We start from the raw sequence: 25,188 nt of genomic DNA, 5'->3' as shown, positions 1-25,188 counted from the left end.
AACTTTATAATCCACAAAATTCAAATTTCTTAGAAAAGAACTTTACAGGCGCAAGGTGGGCTACTGTTTACGGACCACTCCACGCACTACCTATCATGACCCAAAGGTCAGTTGATTTATTGTGATTGAATGAGGCTTATAAACTTGTTTTAATTTCCTTAGATTTTTGATGTGGGATGAGGAAGGTCAAAATTTAAATTTAGAGTGCATTTGATAGGGAATTTAGGAAATATTTATAGTTTTTTTAATATTCGAATGATAAAAATTTTCAAATATTAAAAAAGTTAAAAAATGCTTCTTAGAATCATTATAAAAAAAACTCTTATAACTCGTTTTATAGTGATTTTAGAAAAAACTTTTAATATTTTTAATACTTTAAAAGGTTAAAAACCACACCTTTAATGTGAGTTATTTCAAAAATTCAATATAAGCTTTTCAACTTCTATATATATATATATATATATATATATATATAACTTTATGAAAATTAGAATTGTTATTAATATTGAAATTAAAAACAAACCCAATTCTCGGACACCAACCCACACCAGCAAGAGAGACACAGAGAGGAGCACCTGGTTTGGCAGAAGCAGGGAGCTTCCTCTGTGGCGCACATCCACGCCGGTGACGCCATGGGGAGTTCAATTATTGACTTGTTGCTTTGGCAACCTCAACCATGTTGTTGTAGTTATACAAATCCAATTGACAAAATTTTTACTTCAAATCTGCACATCTTGTCATTGTTGGAAGAGGAAAAGAGCTTCTGCAGATGAGAGGGAGAAAGGCTAAAGGCTGCTCTTCCAGGGGCCTGTTTGGTTATCGGTGTATACTTTATAGTGTTTCAGGATACTCTGTTTAATTGGTTTGAAGGTGGTTTTCTTTCTTCTTTTTTAAATTTATTTAAACTTAGTAAAAAGATTATTCATTTTTAAATTACTTAGTATTTATAAATGGATTTTAAAAATATATACAAGATTTCATTCAATATCAATAAAATCAAACTTCGGGTAATCAGAATCGTTGCGAAGCTGGTCATGGTAATCCATGACTGCCTGATCAAAACCCTTCGTCGGGACCTGCTCTTTCCATGCATGGTACGCCAAGAAGGTAGGCAAAACAGTGGCGCTGGAACCACTGAAAATTGGCGAGGATCCCTTGCTGAGCATAGCCCATCCTCCTTCCTTGTCGTAGCTGAGCAGTTTCTTGATTTCCTCCAACATGGGGTCCTTCTCGTCCTCCCTTCCTAGCTGGATCTTGGAGAATAACATGCTCTCCAGCCGGCTCCAGAACCAGACCATGGTGCGGTCTGACCACCAGTGGCTCAGTTCCTTCATACTGATGAATGCTATGCATTGTAGGACTCGCTCTCTGTGGTTGCTCTTTCCCACGTTGCTCTTTCCCACGTACACCATTTCTAAGGGGATCCGCTCAGCTGACGCAACTTCCTTTGCTACGGTTGTGAATGTTTGGATCCACTTCATGTCAGTCCCTCCATACAAGCAAATGAATTTTCCCTTTTTGATCTGATGAAACAAAAAATAAAATAAAATAAAATAAAATTCCCAATGTCCCAAAAAATTGTTTGAGATTGGTCTCAAATAGGTATAAGTGAAGTTATTCATACTCAAGTAACTGTGTGTTTAGATTAGTAAAGGTGGATAATTACCCAGTTCTGTATGGTTGGGTGTACGTCATGAACCAGCAGCTCAAGCCCCCAAGTCTCTGCCCCCCACAGAGCTTTCTCTTTCGAACTGGTGAATGGGTAGCCGGTGTCCTCCCATATCCGCATCATGTGAATAGCATTACGGTTCATCACTTTTCCTTGTGAATCTAGCACCACAAGGATGGGCTTATTCTGGAAGTGCCACTCCTCCTTGATGAACCTGATGATTGCCTTATCAATGCGTGCAGGAGTGCAGACCGAATACCATGGCATTGAGGCCTGCAGACACTCAAACATCTCTTGCTGCTGAGAATCTTTCCACTTAAAAGAATGATCCACAATTGGGATCCACATAAACTCATGCCGCCTATGTATCAAACTCCGCTCCAAACAGAATTCCTTGTGAATATGTTTGAGAAGTAAGAGATCCTCAGTGGGAAAGTCTAGGCCTGATATGAGCAGAAACACATTCTTCCCCTTCAGCACCTCCAATTTTACCTGTTTTGCACCCCAAAAAAAGAAAAAAGAAAAAAGAAAACAAAAACAAAACAAAATGAAATATATATATATATATATATATATATATAAAGAAAGAGTATATTAAAACTTCAATTCTGAGTGTAAACTGTTACTAAAAGTAGTATTTAGTAATTTGTTTATATATGACTATGAAGTGCACTGGTGATGCAGTAATGTGCTTGGAGAGCAAACCCTTCTATTTGTAGAGCCATCAAGAAGTGGCAACTGATCGTCCTCGGCATTTATAAGTGCCTTTAGAATCTTCATGTTGTCACTTGGATCACTATTTAAGATCTTCATAAGCATTTGATAAACATCATCCTCTGCATCAAATAGCAATCTCTCATCAGTTCTACTGTCCAAATTCATGATTTTGATTAGCTGCTTTCACAAAATTGGAATGGCATTATGTTTTGGCCATGCATTTGTAACAAGTAGTAAGTTGCTTCTTCAGAAGATCGAGTATGTTGTCACTTTCATCTCAATTTCTGCCAATAACAGAACATTGAAATACAAGGGTCAAAGGAAAGCAAGCTGTTTTTTGTCATGCAACAGACCTGTGTGTAATTCCATAAATAGTTCAATATCTTTATAACATGTGCCTTTAGTGCAAACATACAGAGATTGATCCATTGTTTGTGGAGTTTACAATCAATCAAACAATCAAATTCAAAAACACCTACATTTAATCTTTTTTTTTTTAATTCTGTATTTAGGCAGCCAGTTGACGAGAGAAGTTTAAATAAACAAACAGAATAACCAGAAATAATTTTTGGACAGAGTGAGATTCTGCAATTAGAAGTTGTATGTATAAAAATGGGTTACCAGATATTGCACTGAATGCGATGGAAGGCAAGTGCTTGACTTTGTAGAAATCCTCCCCTTCTTTTCCACGTATCACTTGAAGCCTCTCCATGAACTCTATGGGCATATACTCAAACTTCAATTCGTTAAGGGTAGTGATGTGTATCAGTCCTTCAGGAACCGCTTCCAATGACATGCAGCTATGGATTGTTAAACTCACTAGACTAGGCATTGCACCTTTACACACCCTTAACCTTTTTAAGAATTCAATATAGGAGAGTTGCAGATATTTGAGTTGAGGGAACCCAGTTCCAGAGAAAACCATTTCTTCCCCATCATATGAATTAAATAAGCGTAGGATTGTCAAGTAAGGAAGCCTCTCCAGAATCGGTATGGGATCTTGTTTTAAGAGAGAATAAGACAAGGTTAACTTAGTGAGGTTTGAAGGGAAGTGGCCGTGCCCGGGCAAGTTGCTTATTTCTCCTCCCAAGAATAGCTCATAAAGATGTCGACACATTGATAATTGCCTTAGATCCGTTTCTTCCATTTTGGTGCTCACCTCATCCAAAACCAGGGAATGAAGTGAAAAAGGACAGGGGGGCTTGAGAATTACCTCCAACTCTTTAAAGCTGTTGAGATTATTTATCTTCAATTTCCGAAGCTTGGTCAATTGGACCAAATCTTTTACAGCCCATTGTCTTGCATCAAAGGCTTTTAGCGTCTCCAAGTTGCTCAATTTGTCCCATTGCACCTTACTAGTACCCACATAAAGATATCTAGGAAGGTAGAGGTGTCTTAGTAATTTCATCATACATATCACATCACCTATTTTAGTACAAGTTACAAGGTTATCATCATTACAAAACCGTAAATCCAACGTCTGGATGCAACCTAAATTTTTTATAGATGATGGGAAGCTTAACAGCTTAGCATCCCTGAAACTCAAATACTTCAGGTGTATGAGGTTGCCTATTTCTCTTAGTAATTTTTCTTCCAGTGAAAGTCTCTCAAGACTCAATACTCTTAATAATTTGAAGTTCTTCAAGCTCAGCTTCCTCAGCATCCAATGAACTGTATTTGGTGTTGATGGATAGAATATTAGAAGAGATCGGAGGTGTGTAGCATTTTCTGGGTTAAAATTGACATAGTTGTTAACATCGTCATCTCTATTTTCAGGGACTAGTCTTGCCTTTGCTACATTCTCTATAGGAACGGATTGATCCAGATAAATGGCACATCTTCGGACTTTATTTGAAGTGGATGCTGTTACCATAGAAGATGAAAATGTCTCCACTTGCTGAAGATTGATAATATCAAGAAAATTTTCTTCTTTGGCTATTGACAAACATAGATCTCGCATAAGATCATGCAACCAGCAAGTTTTGACTCTTCCATTTGAATTTCTTACTCCCACTTGAACCATACACCTTCCAATTAGCTCATCTAGATACTGATGTCCAACATCCTCCATTGTTTCTTCTCCCACCCCTTTGTCAGGCATTTCAGGTATGATTCCTTCAGCCATCCACATCCGAACCAAAGTATTTGTTGGTATTTTATAGTTCTCATGGAAATGAGCCAAATAGAGGAAGCAAGGTTTTAAATGGTATGGCAAATCTCGGTAACTTAAAGCTAACACATCTGACACTTCACTACTTTGTTGCTTGGAATTGCCATCACCTCTTCTAAAGTATGATTTAATATTTCGATCTACTATTCCCCAGGCATTGAATGTGCAGGGTTTAGTGGCCAAAAGTCCTCCAAGCACAACAATTGCCAAAGGCAACCCATTACAACGTTTAGCCATTTTCTTTCCTAGCTCCTCCATATCCTTGTTAAGGGTAGAACCTACAAATTCATGAAACATTCATTGTGAATATTGTAATAAATAATATAAAGAGCACATTACTTAAAAAAGATGTTAATAATGTAACCACTTGTTGTGAAAAAGGAAATCATACCCACCATAGCTCATATCATTTGATATTTACAGATAATCATTGATTATGAATGACTTATCTTATACAAAATCATAATTTGTAATCTTCTAAATACATTAATTTTCGGTTGATATATGTGTACCCTTACTGATATGGTAATTTAATAATCTTACAACAATAATAACAAAATTATATAGTTTTAATAAATAAATGAGACGCCTACCTAGCCAAAAATCCAAAGTCACATGGACTTGAGCTACCAAGCCAACCTAAGGCACAAATTAATTTCTCTTTTACTTAAAAGTAAGGGTCAAATTTGAGGTCCTATGGATTAGGTTAACACTCAGCTCAAGCTCAATTTAAACATGAAGCTCATTTTCCCAAAACTCAACCCAAACCAATGTTCACCGCTTCCCAATTTAAGCTCAATCTAAGCTATTTTTTCAAACTTGGGTTGGAATCAAGTTAGACTCAAATCGATTAATATAATGCAAGTCAGATGAGTTGAGTAATTTGGGTTGGTTATAAAATCAGGTTGTATTTGGTTGTGATGAGTCCAAAAACAAGTAAACAAATTTTATATACATTTAATAAGGATTAGACTATTGATTAAACCCACATTAAATCAATCTTTTGACATATTTTTATTAATCATTGACCATCAAAATTCTAACTGATGTAAGAATAAATGACCAAAATGAATTATAAGATACATCAAAATTAACCTAACTATTATATAAGCATAACATCCATTTCACTTAATCTTTTACCAACCAACGCATATTCAGGAAATTAAAGACTGTAGATGGAATTTTGGGTAAGAATGAATGACCAAAATGATCTATAAGATCTATTTCACTAAATCTTTTACCAAACAACTCATATTCAACAAATTAAAAACAACAGATAAAATTCATTTGACTAGAATTCTAGAACTTAAACATGTTAATATGGTAATATGTAAATTTATGACATCCATTTGCTCATTCATCTTCACAACTACAATCATATGCTACCAACAATAGAATGAACCAAAAGCTTTAAAATAAAATGCAAAATACATAAGTCTTGACTAAAATTTAATTTGTATTGAGTCGAGTTGGGTTAGGTTAAACTGCTAAAAGTGTAGACCTAATTGCAACTTGACAACTATATGTAGGCCCTTTTAGAAAAGCTTCTAAATGGAATGTTTGGAGCTAAACTTGGGGTCCCATACTTCTAACATGATTTATTTATTTTTGGAAAAATATCTAAACATTGTTTGGAGGAGCTTCTAAACTACTAAAAGATAATATTTTGAAAGTCAAGTACGATCTTTGAAAACAACTCTCAAACATGGATGACATTTTTTTTTTTAATCTGATTTTCCCACACATTGAAAAAAAGAAAGGGACTTACTGTTTGGTGAACACAAACAGCTATTTAACTAATTTTTAAAATGTTTACCTATCAAAAATAAAAAATAAAAAATAAAAGTTAAAATTGTTCTTCTCCTATTAAAAAAAAAATAGAATATGCTTCCTAAGCATGGAATCAACGGTTTTGTAGTAGGAATTACTTCTCTTTTTTTCTATTGCTAAAAGCAAAAAATTAAAATAGTACCTAAATGGCCAAAATAGATTTCTATTTAATAAAATTTTCAAAATATTGCAATTGACCTTATATCTTTAATAAAGTATTCTAGAGTATGCAAAATCAATTGCAATAATACTGACTTCCACTTATATTATTATTATTATTATTATTTTTTGATATCCCAAACGGAGTATTGTTATGTTGAGAAAGCCTAATAAAAATAACAAAATTTGGAATCTGAAAACCAATAGTGACATTTTGGAGATGGATAAAAAATACCTGTAGAGAGTGCCTTCATCTGTAGAAGCTCCCAACTCTCCTTCTCAGTTAATAACCTCGGTTGGTGCAAAAAGACATTTGGTGGATCCACATGTAAAGCCACAGCTTTGTTCCGAGTGGTGATCACTATCTTGCTGCCCTCCTTTCGCAGTGGAAAGCCAGGTCTTAGACTGTCCCAATCTTGTTTTCTCCACACATCATCAAGAATCACTAGACATTTCTTTTCCTTTTGAATTTTATACACTCTCTTGAATAGCTCGTCATCACTCATGTTGTCAATTTCCCGTCTTTGCTCTTCAGAAGGAGATGTCAATTTGATCAGTATTCCTCTTACAACAGCCCTGCTGTCCAAGTGTTGAGATATGGAACTCCAAGCAAAATGGTCAAAATGATGCTTAACATGGACATGATGATAAACCTTCCGAGCAAGAGTGGTCTTTCCCAGACCCCCCATACCATATATGGCCACAACTGACCATTTCCTGTCTGGTTCCACCAGCTGTTCCACCAAAATCTTCACACTTTCTTCCACCCCAATGATATCTTTATCATCAAGGTGGGAGTAAGTAGGCCTACCCTGTTGTGGCCTCTCATTTCTGGAACTTGAGCTTTCTCCCTCTGTAATGCTCCTTATGTCAGACTTTTGTAAGCTTGTAGTGAGATTGGAGACCCTTTTTTTAATGGCATCAATTTCTGTCCCAACCTTCTGGCGTGCTATAAATTCAAAGAAGATCCAACCACACCTCTTGAAGATGTTTTGGGGACTGCTTCTCCTCCTCCTCAGGGCAACTCTGGAGGCAAAGGTCTCTATGATGTCTTCAGCATCGTAAGCAGCCTCTCTAATTTCCACAACGCAATTGTGAATAACCTCATTTTCATCTTGTCTTGCATCTGCATCTTTCAAAAAACACTGCATCCGCTTCAGCTCAGTCCGAATTTCCACAACTTTGTCACTCACCTCATGTAAGAAACTTGCTTCTTGGATTAACAAGTCACCTAGCCTTCCCACAGCAAAGGACACAATAGCCTCTGCCATTTTTCTTCTCTGTCATTCACAGAAAAACCTGTTTTGGCTCTTAATTTGAATGGATGATAAATTTACAGGTCTTTTTTTGTGTTTTTGAATGTTGTGGATAGAAGAATCACTTCTTTGCTTGGGGATATAAGCAATTGATTTTCCACACTTCTACCCAAAGGATCTCTCCATCCAAGTCTACTTTTTCCAAATATTCTCTGCTCCGGGGGAAAGCTTGTAAGTGTTCCCTTGTGTTATTGAGTGTTCTAGATAGAGGATTGGCAATTGCTTTCTCCTCTTCCACTCAAAGGATCTGTTTACATCCAATTCTACTTCTTTCAAATATTCTCTGCAGCAGCAGCAGGAAAGGAAAAGATTCCTAACAACTCAAAGAGTGTAACAAAGCACGCCCCATTTTAGAAATGCCTTGGACTGGGCACTTTGTGGGCTGATCTATGCCAGACTTTTATCTGGCATAAATTCTCCAAACGCATAGTGAGGCTACAAATACTAATACTAATTTTTTGCACCTGGACCTGTCTCCAACCTTTAGGAGTAGTATAGCTTTGGAAAAGATGCAATTCTTCAACCTTCTTCAACCATGTCTCTCGCCCCATATAACAATTTAGCTTGCATATATGATGTCAACCATTGGAATGTTGAACTGGGCCCAACACAGGGGCGAAATGCAAGTTGCAGAGGCGGCTCCAACACATAACCTCTCGCCAAACAAAGCTCAGATACCATGTTCTACAACCGATTTTCCTAAAAGCTTAAGTTTGAGCTCACAATATATATCATCAACATGTCAATGGTTTGTGGGTCAAGGCGCTTGCATTCCAATTACCAAAAGACAGAAGCATACCTCAAGGATTGTACAGAGTAGAATCGACCTAGTTGTACTGTCCTCCTATTCAATGTCCCCACCTTTACCTTTTCTTTTACTCCGTTCTTTCCCTTTCCCTCCCAATAGTTTAAACCTACCAAAGATGGCAACACTGACCTGGTACAACGCCACTGCCAATCATATTCATTCTTCACTGCCATCCCTGAAGCTTCTTCCACTAACATGGTTGGAGAAATCCGCAAATCAACGCTGCCCCACTTGAGAACCGCCATTGAAACACTGAAAAAAGGGGGAGAGCGTGACTCCTGTTTTCTCCGCATCTGGACATGCAGTAGGGGTTGGAAGAGAAAAAGGGCTTGTGAAGATGTCAGCCAAAAGGCTTGGCCGAGTTCTAGGGCAAATAGCCCTCTTACGAGAAAAAAACACATTTTCACTCTTTCATGAAACATATTAATAATCCCAATAGAGATTTAATTAATAAGTGTCAACCATCCTTGATTTCCTAGTACACAGGAAGCATACCAATGGAAACAAAAGCCCAAAAAGGAAAGAGTCAAAACCACACTAGCAAGACCCATCCATACAATGCCCCAACAAAGGTCTTTCAAGCAAAACATAGATTGAATAAGATAAGCTTTCAAGCATTGAACTTAATGCTTCAAACAACCAAGCATCCTATAGATTTACTCAAGAATTTTCAGGAGACTTCAATGCTCCAAGAGCCCCTTCACATATTAGTAATAGGTTAAAGGTTTTCATGATTTCACTTGTTAGAATTAGCAAGCAATATGCTAGGAACTAAACCCCTAACATGAGGTTGTGATTATTTAACTTCTACTACCACAAGATTTAAACTTCTTTTTTCCTCTTTTTTTTTTTTTTTTCTCAAAATTGCCACTCATAGAATCCTGAAAAAATTAATTGAAGGTATTTTCATTTAACCATTGTATTTTTATTTTTAATAAAACTTGACTTAAATTTAATTAATATTATATACAATGTTTTTTACAAAATCAAATAAAAAATTATTTTTCAATAAAACTTATCCAAACAAGTTTTTTATTTTCCAATTTTTTTAATTTTTTTAAAAAAAGATAACTAGCTAAACACCCTCATTCTTAGAAAATACTAAACAACTATTTTTTGTTTTTTAACTTAAAAAAATAGTTTTTAAAAACAAGTATAAGAAAACATGAAGCATGCCAGTAGCATCTCCTAAATAAAATTTAGGAACCCTTGTACAAAAAATGGGGACTTAGTTTATGTTATAAAAAAATTTTATCAAAATTTTTAAATTTGACCAAGTAAAAAGTTTTTAATACTTCTATTTTTTTAAACCCTTTCTAAAAATCATTATCTTTTTTAAATCAATCTCTATTATTTGTTTAAGAGTTCCTACTACTTATTTTTAAAACTCAAAAATACAATAAATGTATCCAAATATAATCTTAATTACTTAAACTAAATCAAATCCTAATATTTGAATTTAGGAACTTCTTAAACTTTTATATACTTTCTAATAAGTAGCTTGCAATGGATGCCCACCCAAAGAAATTACCAAAATGGGCTGTGTTTCATTGTACTTTAGCAGCCCCCAAGTTGTTACACCTTTCTTTTCCCTGTCCTGTTGGAGAGAACATTTGAAAAATGTCCAAATTCTAAAGAGATGCTTGGAGTAGAAGAGTAGAAATCAATTGACAATTAGGATAATATTTTAAAGTTCAAATTCTAATTTTGATATTTTGGATCATTTAGAATTCAAAATTCAAACTTTCATCCGTTTATAAGGTATTTGAGAGTGATTTTATATAGTGTATTTAATATTTATAATAATAAATTTTTTTAAATATTAAAAATATTTTTTAAAATCATTATTAATTAATAATTGCGTCACTTGTAAAGGCAAATGTGAAAGTGGTGGGCCCGGTCGGGTGTGAGTGAAACGAAGATAGCTAATGGGTGGCTCCTGTGCTGAGTCTGCTGACATTATTGAGGGTTGGTACAAATTGCAGGGCCTTCTCTTTCTTCTTTATGTGTTTGATTGGAGTGTGTGGTAGACTCCGCGTGTTCAAAGAGAGTGTATTATTGGAGACAGCTTTCTATTCTACTTTGACTTTCTATTGCCTTTCATCATTGAGTGTGCTACTACGCCTGTAATTAGAATTAGGGAGAATTGTGTTTTGGCCCAGCTGCCCCAAAAATTAATATTTAATCTTTCAACCACCCATATTTAAGTCCACAGATAGTAATTGGCAAAAATACTCATTTGACTCATTTTTATCTTTATTCTACTACTTGCCACTTTTCTTTCTTATTTAACCATTTTTTGATTTTTCATTTTTTTAAAACTCTTTTATAAATAATTGAAAAATTATATTATTTTTTATTTTTAAATTATAAATAATCAAAAATTATATTAATGATTCAAAGACTATTTTAGAAAATACTTTTTAAAAAAATATTAATTTAAATAAATAAAAATTATCTTTTATATTTATTTTTATCTTTTACATTTTAAAAGTAAATAATTTAATGATTAAAATACCATTTAAACTAAATATATTCAATATTTTATTTTTTTATACTAAAAAGTATTTTAAAGTTTTTTTTTACTATTATAAAATAAAAAGTTCAATTTTTTTTTTAATCTTCTTCCTTCCTTATTTTAACAACTTTTTGAATATGACCTTTAGTAATAAGTCATATGAAATGCTACAAATTTGTTTATTAAGGATTTTTTTAATGATTTGAATTAATTGAAAATTTATTAAAATGAGAAAAAGAAAAATAAAGAAAGGGGATGGATTGAGAGTTTTTATTTTAAGTACTCAATTAAAATGAGGATGAATTGAGAGTTTTTATTTTAAGTACTCAATTAAAATGTTTTCATATCACCTAATTTTAAAAGTGGATTATATTAATACATAGTAGAGATTGATTTTTTATATATATATAAGAGGGTTGAAAGGTATATTTACTTATTTTAGATGAAAACAAGTAACTAAAAATTATATAGATTATATTTGAGTTTGGTTTTAAAATATTTTTCTAGTTTTTATTTTTATTTTCTATATTGCCTCTTTTTGAAAATACGTTTAAATATGAAATATATGTTATTGTACAAGGGTATTATACTAATTGTACAAGGGAAATGTGCTAAGTGTACAAGGGTGTACAAGGCTCTTAAAGGTTTTGTACGATTTTTAAACAACTTGAATTTGATATTAAGACGATTATTGATAGTTTTTTTTCTTTTTTTTACCAAACTATTTCATTAAGACATTCCTTGCAACAATTAACACATAAGAAATAAAAATTTGAGTTATTTGAGTTATTGTACAAGGTATCACACTAACCGTACAAGACAAATTTATTAATTGTACAAGGGTTACAAGACTACTTTTTGTTAAGAATTTCAAGTGATTTTGAAAAAATTTCCTATTTTTTTCCACTCAAAGATTTTTCCCCCACTCAAATTCTCTCACTCAAGAATTGTTTCGAATTTTATTTTTAAATTTCATCATAAAAAATTTGTAATTACATATTTTGTTTTTGTAGTTTTAGCAATGTTATTTCTTTTCACTATATATTTTTTTTTTTGTGAAATTTTATCCAAATGAATCTATATTTAAAATTATAATCATATTTATCAAAATTTTTACTAAGATTATCTTTAATTCTTTTAATATATTTATACTCATTTATTTAAAAAATGAAAAACTAATTTTTTTTTTTTGTAAACATGTTCTATTACCTTTCAAGTAAAAAATTAGATAAGTTTCAAAGTCAATAAATAAAAAAATTAAATAACACTTTCAATAATTTTTAGATAAAATTTTATATAATATATTTTATTTGAAACTTAATTTTTAAAGTTTAACTAAAAAATTGTATTGACAATTTTCTTGTTGTGGGTCAAAATACTTTGCATTAGTCTATCTAGATAAGAAAAATTATTAATTTAATATTAGAACTTCATATCTTAGTTTTTTTTTTTCAACAAATTTATCTTTTTAAAAATTTTAAAATAAAAAGATTAAAATTAAAAAGCTAAAAAGATATATATATATATATATATATAATAAAGTGAAGTGATAGTTAATTTTAAAATTTTTAAAAATATGGTTAATGTAGAAAATATAAAAAATAATTAAAAATAAGAGAAAAATATAGATGAAAGGGTAATATAAATTTAAAATAAAAAATAAAAATTAAACTAAAAGATAAATACAAAAAGATAAAAAATATTTGGATGAAAAATCCCAAAATTTTTATCATTGCTTTTAATAAGAGCAAAAAGATTCAATATCTTTAAAAATGAAAAATAAAAAAATATTATTGTTTTTTATTTGACATAAAATAGAAATATATATTGGAATAAAAAGGAAAAAAAAGTTAGAAATGAGTAATATTTAATAGGGAATAGAAAAGGAAAAAAACACAAAAAAATTAAAATTTACACTCACTTGTAGGCATATAAGGGATAAGAGTATTTTAGGAATTAATGAAAGACAATATCCTTCATCTTAATTTTCATACTTTGTTTGGGTCTTGGGTTTAAATATGAGTGGTTGGAGGACTAAATGTTAATTTTTGGGCCCAAAACACAATTCTCCCGAAGAATTATCGGCAATGGAGGACGAGGGATCCGATGCTTCTCAGCAGTCACCACAGTCACGCCGCTGACACCAAGGCGCTGCAGTCCATCCGTTGTGAGGTTAGCGATGAAATGCTCTCAACCACCTCTTCTTATTCTCAAAGACCGTCGCGGATTGGACTAAAAAACTTTTCAAGGACTTCATTGAGTTGTTTTCTCCATCTGAAAAACATTTTTTTTTTTTTTTTAAGATATCACTGATTTTCAGAAATTTCTCAGTTTTGGTTGCGGTTTGATGTTCTTTTGTTGTGATTTGGAAGAAAAAATTTTGATTTTTGAGTTTAACTCGAAAATCCCGGTAACTCAGACGATTCACCTGAGTCAAATCGGACTATCGATCGAGTCAACCGATTTTAACCCACCCTTGCAAGTACCTTCACTTTAACGAGAAGGGTGGTGTTGAAGGTTTAACAAAGTGTGCATTTTAATTTCAGAAACTACAAAGGATATAAATGCAATTATTTTTTTCTCTAGATTATGTAAAAATATAATTAAATAGGGTGATTTACATTTTTGCAGTCATGGAGGTGTAGAAGAGATTGCAGAGGCGATCATCTTTTGAACATTTCTCCTTTGTAGGAACAAGTAACAGCAAACAAATGGTGGAGGCTATTGTGTCCTTTGCTGTGGAAAGGCTAGGTGACCTGTTGATTCAAGAGGCAAGTTTCTTGCATGGGGTGACTGACAAAGTTGCAGAAATTAAGGTCGAGCTTAGGCGGATGACATGTTTTCTGAAAGATGCAGACGCAAGACAAGATGAGGACGAGACAATTCGCAATTTGGTTGCTGAAATTAGAGAGGCTGCATATGATGCCGAAGACACTGTAGAGACTTTTGCCTTCAAGGTTGCCAGGAGGAGGAGAAGTGGCCTTCAAAACATCCTCAAGAGGTATGCTTGCATCTTATCAGAATTTAAAGCACTCCATGAGGTTGGGACAGAGATTGATGCCATAAAAAACAGAATCTCCAGTCTCAGTACAAGTTTACAGAGCTATAACATAAAGAGCATAGGAGAAGGAGAAAGCTCCGGTTCCAGAAATGAGAGGCAACGTATCCTCAGGCGGTCTTACTCCCACGTTGTTGATGAAGACACAGTTGGAGTGGAGGGAAACGTGAAGATCTTGGTGGAACAGCTCGTGGACCCGGACAAAAGATGCTCAGTTGTGTCGATATGGGGTATGGGGGGCCTGGGAAAAACCACTCTCGCAAAGAAGGTTTATCATCATGGTGCTGTTAGGCGTCATTTTGATTGTTTTGCTTGGAGTTCCGTATCTCAACAATTCAACATCAGAGCGGTTGTACAAGAAATATTATTCAAATTCATGCCTCCTTCTCCAGAGCAGAGGAAGGAAATTGAGAAGATGGGTGAAAATGAGGTATTAAAGAGAGTTTATCGAATACAAGAGGAAAAGAAATGTCTGGTGATTCTGGATGATGTGTGGACTACAGAAGCTTGGGACATGCTAAGACCTGCCTTTCCACTGCAAAAGGTAGGCAGCAAGATACTACTCACCACCCGGAACAAAGCGGTGGCTTCACATGCGGATCCACAAGGCTTCTTGTACCAACCAAAGTGTTTAACTGAGGAAGAGAGTTGGGAGCTTCTTCAGAGAAGAGCCTTCCTCAGAAATGATAATGGTACAGGTATTTCATTATTCTATCCCTTGTCAATTGGATTTTATAACTACAACCACAGGGTTGAGGTTGTCAAAGCAACAAGTCAATTGGAACAGGGGCCCTAAAACATAAGGTTTCCATTAGCCTTTCCTCCCAAAATTTTCTACTGTTTCCCTTTTCAATTTGATTTTATGACTAAACATGTCAAAGCAACAATTATTAAATTGCAACCAGGGCTGTAAAACATGGGGCCAATTTGAGCTACTAGGTTGGGTTGAGTGCTCATGTCCATGGCTCAACTTAGAACTTTTTCAAGCTTTTGGAAATTCTGGCTTGGTAATTTTTTAGTTTATTTTATTGAAACTAAGAGTTTGTTTGGTAGTAATTTTAGAAAACATTTCTAACATTTGAAAATTTTTATTTTTCAAGTATTAAAAAGATTAAAAAAATTTCTAAAAATTACTGTGAAACACACTCTAAGTTAATTGCTATGACTTGTAAAACAAGTTATTCATTAAGGCTAAGAAAAGTTTCATGATTATAAGTTTCTTATTCTTTTACACAAAGCAATTGCATAATTCTAATTCTTGAGTAATTTATTTTTCTTGGTAATAGTTGATTATCAGAATATTTCTAATCAATTTCTCTTGAACTTTTTTAGATCCTACCATTAACAACATGGAGGAGGTGGGAAAGGAAATGGCTAGATATTGCGGAGGTTTGCCATTGGCTGTTGTTGTGCTTGGAGGACTTCTAGCTACAAACCACACATTGTATGATTGGGAGAGAATTCATAGAAATATTAAATCATACTTGATGAGAGGCAAAGACAATTACAAGCAGCAAGACAGTGGAGTCTCCGATGTGTTAGCTTTAAGTTTCCAAGATTTGTCATACCACTTAAAATCTTGCTTTCTCTATTTAGCCCATTTCCCCGAGGACTATGAAATTCGAACAAAAAGTTTGGTTCGAATGTGGGTGGCTGAAGGGATTATATCAAAGGTGGGAGAACAAACATTGGAGGATGTTGCAGAAGGGTATCTGGATGAGCTCATTCAAAGGTGTATGGTTCAAGTAGGAAGAACAGGTTCAAATGGAAGAGTCAAAACTTGCCAGTTGCATGACCTAATGCGAGATTTATGCTTGTCAAAGGCAAAAGAAGAAAATTTTCTTGAGATTATCGGTTTTCAGCAAGTGGAAACATTTTCATCTTCTGTGGTAACAACACCTACTCTAGATAAAGTCCGAAGACGTGCCATATATCTAGATCAATCTCTTCCTGTAGAGAGTGATGCAGAGGCTAGAGCAGTCTCCAAAAATAAAGATGAAGATGCTAATATTTATGTCAAATTGAACCCAGAAAATGGCACACCCCTCCGATCTCTTCTAATATTCTCTCCACCAAAAGAAGTGACAGTACACTGGATGCTGAGGAAGTTGAACCTGAAGAAGTTCACATTATTAAGAGTGTTAAGTCTTGAGGGACTTTCACTGGGAGAAAAATTACCAAAATCAATAGGCAACCTCGTACACTTGAAGTTCTTGAGTTTTAAATATGCTAGTCTCTTACGCTTCCCATCATCTATAAGAAATTTAGGTTGCATCCAGACCCTGGATTTACGGTTTTTTCCTAGTGGTGATGAACCGATGATTTGTTTTTGAATGAACGAAGTGATAGGTAGGATGAAATGGCTAAGACATCTCTACCTTCCTTTCCGTCTTCATGTGGGTAATAGTAAGGTGCAATGGGGCAACCTGAGTAACTTGGAGACGTTAAAAGAATTTGATGCAGAACAATGGGACATAAAAGATTTGGCCCACTTGACCAAGCTTCAAAAATTGGAAGTGAAGAGAGTCAAAAGCTTTAAAGAGTTGGATGTAATTCTCAAACCCTCTCATCCCATTTCAAGCAATCTTCGTTCCTTAGGTTTGAATGATGTTGGTACCAAAGTGGAAGAAATAGATCTAAAGCAACTATCAATGTGTCCACATCTTTATAAGTTAAACCTAGATGGAGAAATAAGCAACTTGCTTGGGCACTTTTTCTTCCCTCCAAACCTCACTATGTTAACCTTGAGATCTTCTAAACTAAAACAGGACCCGACACCGATTCTAGAGTGCCTTCTTAACTTGACAATCCTTTCCTTATTGACTGATTTTTACATTGGGGAGGAAATGGTTTTCTCTAAGAATGGGTTCCCTCGGCTCAAAGATCTGGCGATCTCCAGTCACTCCGTGAAAAGGTTGAAGGTGGATAAAGGTGCAATGCCTAATCTTAAGAATTTAGCTATTCTTGCACGTGTATCATTGGAAATGGTTCCTGAAGAAGTGAAGTATATCACTACCCTTCAGACATTGGACGTTGTCTTTATGCCCAAAGATTTCATACGGAGGCTTCAAGTGATAAATGGGAAAGAAGGGGAGGATTTCTACAAGGTCGAACACGTGCCGTCCATCAAATTAATTGATGGTAAGTCATTAATTTGTGAAACACTCCATTTTTAACCATTGACCCTTTGATTACATATTTTTATTCTATTAAAAAAAAAAAATCATGTCATGTTACTTCTCTCTTCAACCTCTTGCCAAGTCCTTAAGGCTCTCCGTTGATCATCAAATAAATCAGAATATCATCAATGATATGATTTGAATATGAGACCATGTGTATCTTATTGGGATACATGTCTCAGCATTTGTCTTGATCAATTGGACTACCCTAACGGGCTATTAACCATTTCAAGAAAATTTAATTAAATATAAGTGTTTTAAAATAATTAGATTATTTAATTATTTAATTGATAGTAAACACAACATAAAATAGATGAAGGTCCTTTTCTTTATGTTCATTAATGCTTTTTAATATGCATCACGGAAATCAAAATAAGAATGATATTTTGTTAATCTTTTGTGACACCCATAGACTGAAGTTACGAACCAACTTCTCACTTGTTTTCACAATCCTAAATTGTTCAAGTGACAAAGAGCTTGCTTTTATATAACCTTTCTATTTCAATGTTCTTTTATTAATAAATAATTTGAGAAATGCTTCTAACTATGATTTTGTATTTCATAAGATGAGGGTGAAAGGAGAAGTGTCCGCCCGTGAAGAAAATGAAATACGGATTCCATCCATCGGACGTGGTCAATGATGGAGAAGTGATGCAAAATGGCAGTTGGTGCTTGTTAGGAAGCAGCCTTGTTCCTACTCCGTAAATGATGCTTATCATGATCTGATCATAATATTCCTATGATTTTTTTTTCTTCCTTTTAATTGGTGTGTTGGCTTGTTTATGACTGAATCCGGGATTGTTCTTCTGTTAATTGGTTGTGGTTGTGCATTTGTTGTCATGTTGCGTGCAAATAAAATTGGTCATCTCAATACAATTTCCCCCTGTTTCTTTGCTTTTTTAAACGGCCTGTGCTTCCATATACTGATCCAGAAAAAGATAGAAGGGGGAAACCGCCATTTTTCCAACATCATCTTCATAGTATAGTTCAAGCAACAGTAATTGAACTGCACCTATATCCTGAGATATCAAGCCGGCCACCACATCCTGGAATGAATTATGCAATGCAAAAGTGGGGAGTGGAAGATAGCTCTGCAGTAAATTCAAGTACAGAAACTCTAGAATGATTTAACTGTCAAAACTTAACCAAAATCCATTGAAAAATGAGTTTGCACCCAAAAGAATCATATATCAGTAGCCAGTAGTAACCCGGACAGGATAACACTACCATAGTATAGATGCATGGTTCAAGTAGGAAGGAGTCATCCAAATGGAAGAGTCAAAACTTGTCAATTGCATGACCTTATGCGAGATCTATGCTTGACAAAGGCAAAAGAAGAAAATTTTCTTGAGATTATCGGTCTTTGGCATATGGCAACAACACCTACTCCAAATATGGTTTGAAGATATGCCATATATTTGGATCAATCTGTTCATGTTGCAGACGTTAGGATAGTACAGAAAAATAGAGATGAAGGTGCTAATAACTGCATCAATTTTGAACCCAGAAAATGGTACACATCTCCAGTCTCTTCTAATATTCTATCCACCAACAGCAGCTGCCGTCCACTGGATGCTGAGGAAGTTTTACTTGAAGAACTTCACATTATTAAGAGTGTTAAGTCCTGAGGAACTTTCATTGGAAGAAAAATTACTTAGAGCAATAGACAACCTCATACACTGGAGTTCTTTAAGTTTTAAAAATTTTAGGCTCTTATGCTTCCCATCATCTATAAGAAATTTAGGTTGCATCCAGACATTGGATTTACGGTTTACCAGTATTAATCAATGAATAGCTTGTTCTATAACACATGATGTGATAGGTAGGATGAAATGGCTAAGACATCTCTACCTTCCTCGATATCTTGATGTGGAAAATAGTAAGGTGCAATGGGACAACCTAAGCAACTTGGAGATGCTAAAGCACTTTGATGGAGAACAATGGGTTGTACAAGATTTGGTCCACTTGACCAAGCTTCGGAAATTGAAGATAACTAATGTCAACAGCTTTATAGAGTTGGAGGTAATTCTCAAACCGTCTAGTCTAATTTCAAACGACCTTCATTCCTTGAGATTACATCTTGTAAAGACCAAAATGGAAGAAGTGGATCTAAGGCTAGTATTGATGTGTCAATATCTTTACATGCTATTCTTAGGAGGAGAAATAAGCAACTTGCCTGGACGCCACCACTTCCCTCCTAAGTTAACCTTGAGGGATTCTCATCTAAAACAATACCCAATGCCAATTCTGGAGAGGCTTCTAATTAACTTGACAATCCTTGACTTATGGTCTGATTTTTACACTGGGGAGGAAATGGTTTTCTCTAAGAAAGGTTTTCCTCCACTCAAATATCTACCACTCTTCCATACCTTCTCCTTACAAAGGTTGATGGTGGATAAAAGTGCAATGCCTAGTCTCAAGAGTTTAATGCTTGGTATGTGTATATCATTGGAAATGGTTCCTGAAGGACTGAGATGTATCACTACCCTTCAGAAATTGCGCATTGACTATATGCCGAGAGAGTTTGTGGACAAACTTCAAGTGATAAATGGAAAAGAAGGGGAGGATTTCTACAAAGTCCAACTTATGCCCTGCATCGATCTCACTATCACATGCCCTCCATAGCTTTAACCATTGGTAAGTCATTTGTATTTCTTCATTTCTCCTTCTACATATACAAACACAAAATAAAATAAAAAAATGGCATGCATTCCAATTTTTTTTTTTTTTTAATCCATGAGCTGTTTAACTACAAATTTTCATCCTGCCCAAAAATTCTTTCACGTCATAGAGATAACTGAATATTCAAAATTAGAATTGAAATCTTCTAAGAGAAACCAAGAAAACATGACATCCAGGAAATGTATCACAGACCCCACTTGCCAGCCTTATGTTTCTGCTTTATTTGTTTGATTCCCCGTGTGCAAAGAGGGTGTATTATTGGAGAAAGCCTCCAAAAAATAATAGCCATGTATTTAATGAGAGGGGTGTCAATGTATTTTTTCTTAAATTATATCAAAATAAAAGTGAGATATGAGGAGTAGAAGACATCAAAGAGGCAATCCAACTTTTCCACGGCTCCTCCATCCTCCCTCTTGGAGGAACAAGTATCAGCAGAAAAAATGGCGGAGGCTACTGTGTCCTTTGCTGTGGAAAGGCTAGGCGATCTGTTAATTCAAGAGGCAAGTTTCTTATATGGGGTTACTAATAAAGTTGCGGAAATTCAGGCTGAGCTTAGGTGGATGAAATGTTTTCTAAAGGATGCGGATGCAAAACAAGATGAAGATGAGATGATTTGCAATTGGATTGCTGAAATTAGAGAGGCTGCATATGATGCTGAAGACGTCATACAGGCTTTTGCCTTCAGAGTTGCGCTGAGGAGGAGAAGGGGTCTCCAAAATATCCTCAAGAGGTATGCTTTCATCTTCTCTGAACTTATGGCAGTCCACATGGTTGGGACAGAGATTGATGCCATAAAAAACAAACTCTCCAGTCTCACTGCAAGTTTACAAAGGTATGACATAAATAAAATTAGAGAAGGAAGCTCAAGTTCCAGAAATAGCAGGCAACAACTGATCCGTAGGCCAACTTACTCCCACCTCGATGATAAAGATACAATTGGGGTGGGGGAAAGTACAAAGATTTTGGTGGAACGGCTGGTGGAACCAGACAAGAGATGCTCCGTTGTGTGCATATATGGTATGGGGGGTCTGGGAAAGACTACTCTTGCTAGAAAGGTTTACCATCATGTCCGTGTCAGGCGTCATTTTGATCATTTTGCTTGGAGTCCCATATCTCAATACTTGGACATCAGAGCTGTTGTGCAAGGAATACTGATCAAATTGATATCTCCTTCGGGAGAGCAGAGAAGGGAAATTGACAACATGAGTGATGATGAAGTGTTGGAGAGATTGTATAAAATTCAAGAGGAAAAGAAATGTCTGGTGGTTCTTGATGATGTGTGGAGAAGACAAGATTGGGAGAGTCTAAGACCTGCCTTTCCAATTGGAAAGGAGGGCAGCAGGATTGTGGTCACCACTCGGTGCCAGGCAGCTTCAATTGTGGATCCAAACATGGCTTTCTTTCACCAACCAAAGTTTTTAACAGGGGAGGAGAGTTGGGAGCTTCTTCAGAGAAAAGCATTGCCAACTAGAAATGATGATGGTAAAGGTATTTCTCATTGTGCCTCCAAAATTGGGCTTTCCTCTGAACAGTTTCTATTCTATCTCTTGTCAGTTCCATTTTATAAATTAGCTATAACACAAGGTTGAGTTGTCAAAGCAACAAGTCAATTGAAACAAGGGCTGTACCACATGGGACCAGTTTGAGCTTCTAGCTTGGGTCCATGCTGGAATTTGAACTTTTTCCCAAGAAAATGCATTACTCTAGTTCTTCAAGTAATTTTGTTTTTCTTGGTAATAGTTAATTATCAGAATATTTCTAATCAGATTCTCATAATTTGGTAGATCCTAGCATTGACAACGTGGAGGAGTTGGGAAAGGAAATGGTAAGATATTGTGGAGGTTTGCCATTGGCTATTGTTGTGCTTGGTGGACTTCTAGCTACAAAACACACATTCTATGAGTGGGAGAGAGTTCAAAGAAATATTAAATCATACTTGAGGAGAGGCAAAGATAATTACGAGCAGCAAGGCAGTGGAGTGTCTGATGTGTTAGCTTTAAGTTATCAAGACTTGCCATACTACTTAAAATCATGCTTTCTCTATTTAGCCAATTTTCCTGAGGACTATGAAATACCAACCAGACCTTTGGTTCAAATGTGGGTGGCTGAAGGGATTATATCAGAGGCGAGAGAAGAAACATTGGAAGATGTTGCAGAAGGGTATCTGGATGAACTAATTGGAAGGTGTATGGTTCAAGCAGGAAGAGTAAGTTCAAACGGAAGAGTCAAAACTTGTCGCCTACATGACCTTATGCAAGATTTATGTTCATCAAAGGCAAAAGAAGAAAACTTTCTTGAGATTATTAATCTTCAGGAAGTGGAGACATTTTCATCCTCTAGAGTAACAACACTCGTTCCAAATAAAGTCCGAAGACGTGCCATATATCTAGATCAATCTATTCATATGGAGATTGTTAATAGAAATGAAGGTGCTAATAGCAACGCCAACTTGAACGTAGAGAATGGTATGCACCTTCGATCTCTCCTAATATTCTATCCACCAACAAAAAATTCAGTCCACTGGATGATGAGGAAGTTGGACTTGAAGAACTTCAAACTATTGAGAGTGCTTAGTCTTGAGGGACTTTCATTGGAAGAAAAATTACCAAGAGCAATTGGTAACCTAATACACTTGAAGTACTTAAGTCTTAAATATGCTAAGCTATTATGCTTTCCATCATCCATAAGAAATTTAAGTTGTATCCAAACTTTAGATTTACGGTTTGTCAGTGTTCATCGGGTAACTTGCTCTAAAGTACGTGATGTGATAGGTAGAATGAAATGGCTAAGACATCTTTGCCTTCCTCAATATCTTAATATGGATGACAGCAAGGTGCAATGGGACAGCCTAAGCAACTTGGAGACGCTAAAAAACTTTAATGCAACGCAATGGGCTGTAAAGGATTTGGCACACTTGGCCAAGCTTCGGAAATTGAAGATAAATAATGTCAAAAGCTTTAAAGAGTTGGGGGTAATTCTCAAACCCTCTTGTCCCATTTCAAACATTCTTCATTCCTTGGTTTTGGATGATGTAAGTTCCAAAATTGAAGAAACAGATCTAAGGCAGTTATCTATATGCCAACATCTTTATAAGCTATTCTTGGGAGGAGAAATAAACAGTTTGCCTGGGCACCACCACTTCCCTCCAAACCTCATAAAGTTAACCTTATGGGAGTCTCACCTAAAACAGGATCCGATACCAATTTTAGAGAAGCTTCTTAACTTGACAACCCTACACTTAAAGATTGACTGTTACTTTGGGGAGGAAATGGTTTTCTCTGCACATGGGTTCCCTCGACTCAAGTATCTGCATGTCTCCTATATCGATTACTTAAGAAGGTTGAGGGTGGATAAAGGTGCAATGCCTAATCTTAAGAGTTTAACAATTGTTAGATGCAAATCATTGGAAATGGTTCCTGAAGGACTAAGGTATATCACTACCCTTCAAGCATTGGAGATCAAGTATATGCACAAAGAGTTCATGGAGAGGCTTCAAGTGATAAATGGAAAAGAAGGGGAGGATTTTTACAAAGTCCAACATGTGGCCTCCATCTCATTAATTGTTGGTAAGTCATTTGTACTTTTTCTTTTATCCTTCTACATATAAAAAAACACACAAAAAAAAAAAAGGCAAGAACTCCACATTTATCCATGAATTTTTTTACTACAGATTTTCATTCTACCAAAAATTCTTTCAAACAACTCTTTCATCATGTCATATGTTATATATTGAGAGAGAAAATGATTTTCTCTTCATATGATTTCCCTCTACTCAAATGTCTGCAACTCTCTAGCATCTATTGCTTTTTAAGGTTGAGGATATTGGACAAAGGTATGATGCCTAGTCTTAGAGAGTTTAACAATTGCTAACTATAAATCATTAGAAATGATTGCCGAAGGAGAGGATTTCTATCACTATCCTTAACAAATTGAAGTTTGAGTTAATGCCCAGAAAATTCGCAAAGAGGATTCAAGTGATAAATGGAGAAGGAGAGGATGTCTACAAAGTCCAACTTGGTGCCTTCCATCTCATTACTTGGCCATCCCATATGTAAGTCATTTGTACTTTTACTTTTCTTCTTCTGCACATACAAACACACCAAAAAACTGGCGAGCACCCCATTTTTCCCCATGAACTGCTTGACCACAAATTTTCATTCTTCATAAAAAATTCTTAAATAAAATAAAAAAATAAAAAAAATCTTTCATGTCATATTATTATTTAACCATTTGTTTGTTTAAACTAATAGCGCATTAAAAAAATTAACCATTTGAGGAAAATTTGCTTAAATATAGGGGTTTTTAAATAATTCAATTGTTTAATATACCACAAACACAACTTGTAGTGGACCAAGTTCCTTTTCTTTGCCCCAAAAAGTACACATTGTTTTCAGGGATTCAACTATTTATGGAAAGCTCATACATCAACTGCAAGATATGAAAAATAATTGAGCATTTGCTTCCTCAACCAATATTCCTGGCTGTTAATGCTTTTTGATGAGTTTGTGCATTAAAAAAACATGTTAAGGACAACATTTTGTTGTTGCTTTTGAGCACCCATAGATTGAAGTTATGAATCAAAGTTTCACTTATTTTAACAGCCTTAAATTGTTGAAATGCTGCTTCTAACCATGATTTTGATTATGAGGTACCTAAAGATGAAGAGAGAAGAAGCAACCACTGAATGAAAAACTTACTGATGGATTTCATCCAATAGGCCCTGATGGTGAGGTGATGCTAAATGGCAGCAGTGACTTGTGAGCAGCCAGCCTAATTGGGAAATTAGTGTAGTCCTCCACCTTTCACAGCTTCTTGCCCAGTACTCTTTTACTAAGTAGAATGAGTGCGGTGGTAGATGAAATTCAACTGTCTGTGATCTGAAAACAATGTTCTCTCTCTCTCTCTCTCTCTCTCTCTCTCTTTTTCTCCTCTTAATAGTTGGTGTGTTGCCATAAAACCTTTGCTAGTTTTCTTGATGTCGGGATTGTTTTTGGAAGGTTCAGATTGTGCTTTTTTGTGATGCTTCATTGTCCTGTTGTGTACAATAAAAGTGGTTGTTTCAATGCAATTTCCCTTTGTTTC

The 25,188-nt window shown here is 35.0% G+C and overlaps 3 protein-coding genes across 7 annotated transcripts; 2 read left to right on the top strand and 1 right to left on the bottom strand.

Moving 5' to 3' along the window:
- Positions 1-906: 906 nt before the first annotated feature.
- On the bottom strand, positions 907-9,346 carry LOC100263824 (putative disease resistance protein At1g50180). The gene is made up of 5 exons (XM_002271847.5): positions 6,781-9,346; positions 3,008-4,834; positions 2,375-2,505; positions 1,667-2,161; positions 907-1,523 (listed from the first exon to the last, which is right to left on the bottom strand). Exons 1-5 carry the CDS (start codon positions 7,814-7,816, stop codon positions 978-980), a joined length of 4,035 nt encoding a protein of 1,344 aa, XP_002271883.2. The 5' UTR covers positions 7,817-9,346; the 3' UTR covers positions 907-977.
- A 3,878-nt stretch (positions 9,347-13,224) lies between these two features.
- Positions 13,225-18,300, top strand: LOC100246685 (putative disease resistance protein At1g50180). Of its 3 annotated transcripts, none has more exons than XM_010659977.3 (4): positions 13,225-13,359; positions 13,819-14,937; positions 15,578-17,386; positions 17,991-18,300. In XM_010659977.3, the coding sequence occupies exons 2-3, from the start codon at positions 13,899-13,901 to the stop codon at positions 16,576-16,578; spliced, it is 2,040 nt and encodes a 679-aa protein (XP_010658279.1). In that variant the 5' UTR covers positions 13,225-13,359; positions 13,819-13,898; the 3' UTR covers positions 16,579-17,386; positions 17,991-18,300. The 3 variants fall into 3 exon arrangements, with proteins under 3 accessions (XP_010658279.1, XP_010658277.1, XP_010658278.1); XM_010659975.3 differs by having other exon boundaries at positions 13,819-14,943; XM_010659976.3 differs by having other exon boundaries at positions 13,227-13,359; positions 13,879-14,943.
- A 2,118-nt stretch (positions 18,301-20,418) lies between these two features.
- Positions 20,419-25,188, top strand: LOC100854398 (putative disease resistance protein At1g50180). Of its 3 annotated transcripts, none has more exons than XM_059741500.1 (4): positions 20,419-21,594; positions 21,891-23,672; positions 24,042-24,157; positions 24,765-25,188. In XM_059741500.1, exons 1-3 carry the CDS (start codon positions 20,547-20,549, stop codon positions 24,044-24,046), a joined length of 2,835 nt encoding a protein of 944 aa, XP_059597483.1. In that variant the 5' UTR covers positions 20,419-20,546; the 3' UTR covers positions 24,047-24,157; positions 24,765-25,188. The 3 variants fall into 3 exon arrangements, with proteins under 3 accessions (XP_059597483.1, XP_059597482.1, XP_059597481.1); XM_059741499.1 differs by having other exon boundaries at positions 20,420-21,588; positions 24,059-24,157; XM_059741498.1 differs by having other exon boundaries at positions 20,420-21,594; positions 24,059-24,157.

Source organism: Vitis vinifera, chromosome 13, assembly GCF_030704535.1.
Source record: "Vitis vinifera cultivar Pinot Noir 40024 chromosome 13, ASM3070453v1".
NCBI classification, from domain to species: domain Eukaryota; kingdom Viridiplantae; phylum Streptophyta; class Magnoliopsida; order Vitales; family Vitaceae; genus Vitis; species Vitis vinifera.
The sequence above is the reverse complement of the archived record's forward strand: the minus strand, read 5'-3'. Positions and strand labels throughout refer to the sequence as shown.

Bases quoted from the DNA above. Each gene is read 5' to 3' on its own strand.
- LOC100263824 (XM_002271847.5), bottom strand. From the start codon at position 7,816: ATGGCAGAGGCTATTGTGTCCTTTGCTGTGGGAAGGCTAGGTGACTTG. The intron at 2,162-2,374 runs GTTTGCTCTCCA...GGTGCAAAACAG, and splicing joins ATGGCTCTACAAATAGAAGG to GTAAAATTGGAGGTGCTGAA. The intron at 1,524-1,666 runs GTAATTATCCAC...TTGTTTCATCAG, and splicing joins ACCCAACCATACAGAACTGG to ATCAAAAAGGGAAAATTCAT.
- LOC100246685 (XM_010659975.3), top strand. From the start codon at position 13,899: ATGGTGGAGGCTATTGTGTCCTTTGCTGTGGAAAGGCTAGGTGACCTG. The intron at 14,944-15,577 runs GTATTTCATTAT...GAACTTTTTTAG, and splicing joins CAGAAATGATAATGGTACAG to ATCCTACCATTAACAACATG.
- LOC100854398 (XM_059741498.1), top strand. From the start codon at position 20,547: ATGGCGGAGGCTACTGTGTCCTTTGCTGTGGAAAGGCTAGGCGATCTG. The intron at 21,595-21,890 runs GTATTTCTCATT...ATAATTTGGTAG, and splicing joins TAGAAATGATGATGGTAAAG to ATCCTAGCATTGACAACGTG. The intron at 23,673-24,058 runs GTAAGTCATTTG...GTTAATGCCCAG, and splicing joins CTCCATCTCATTAATTGTTG to AAAATTCGCAAAGAGGATTC.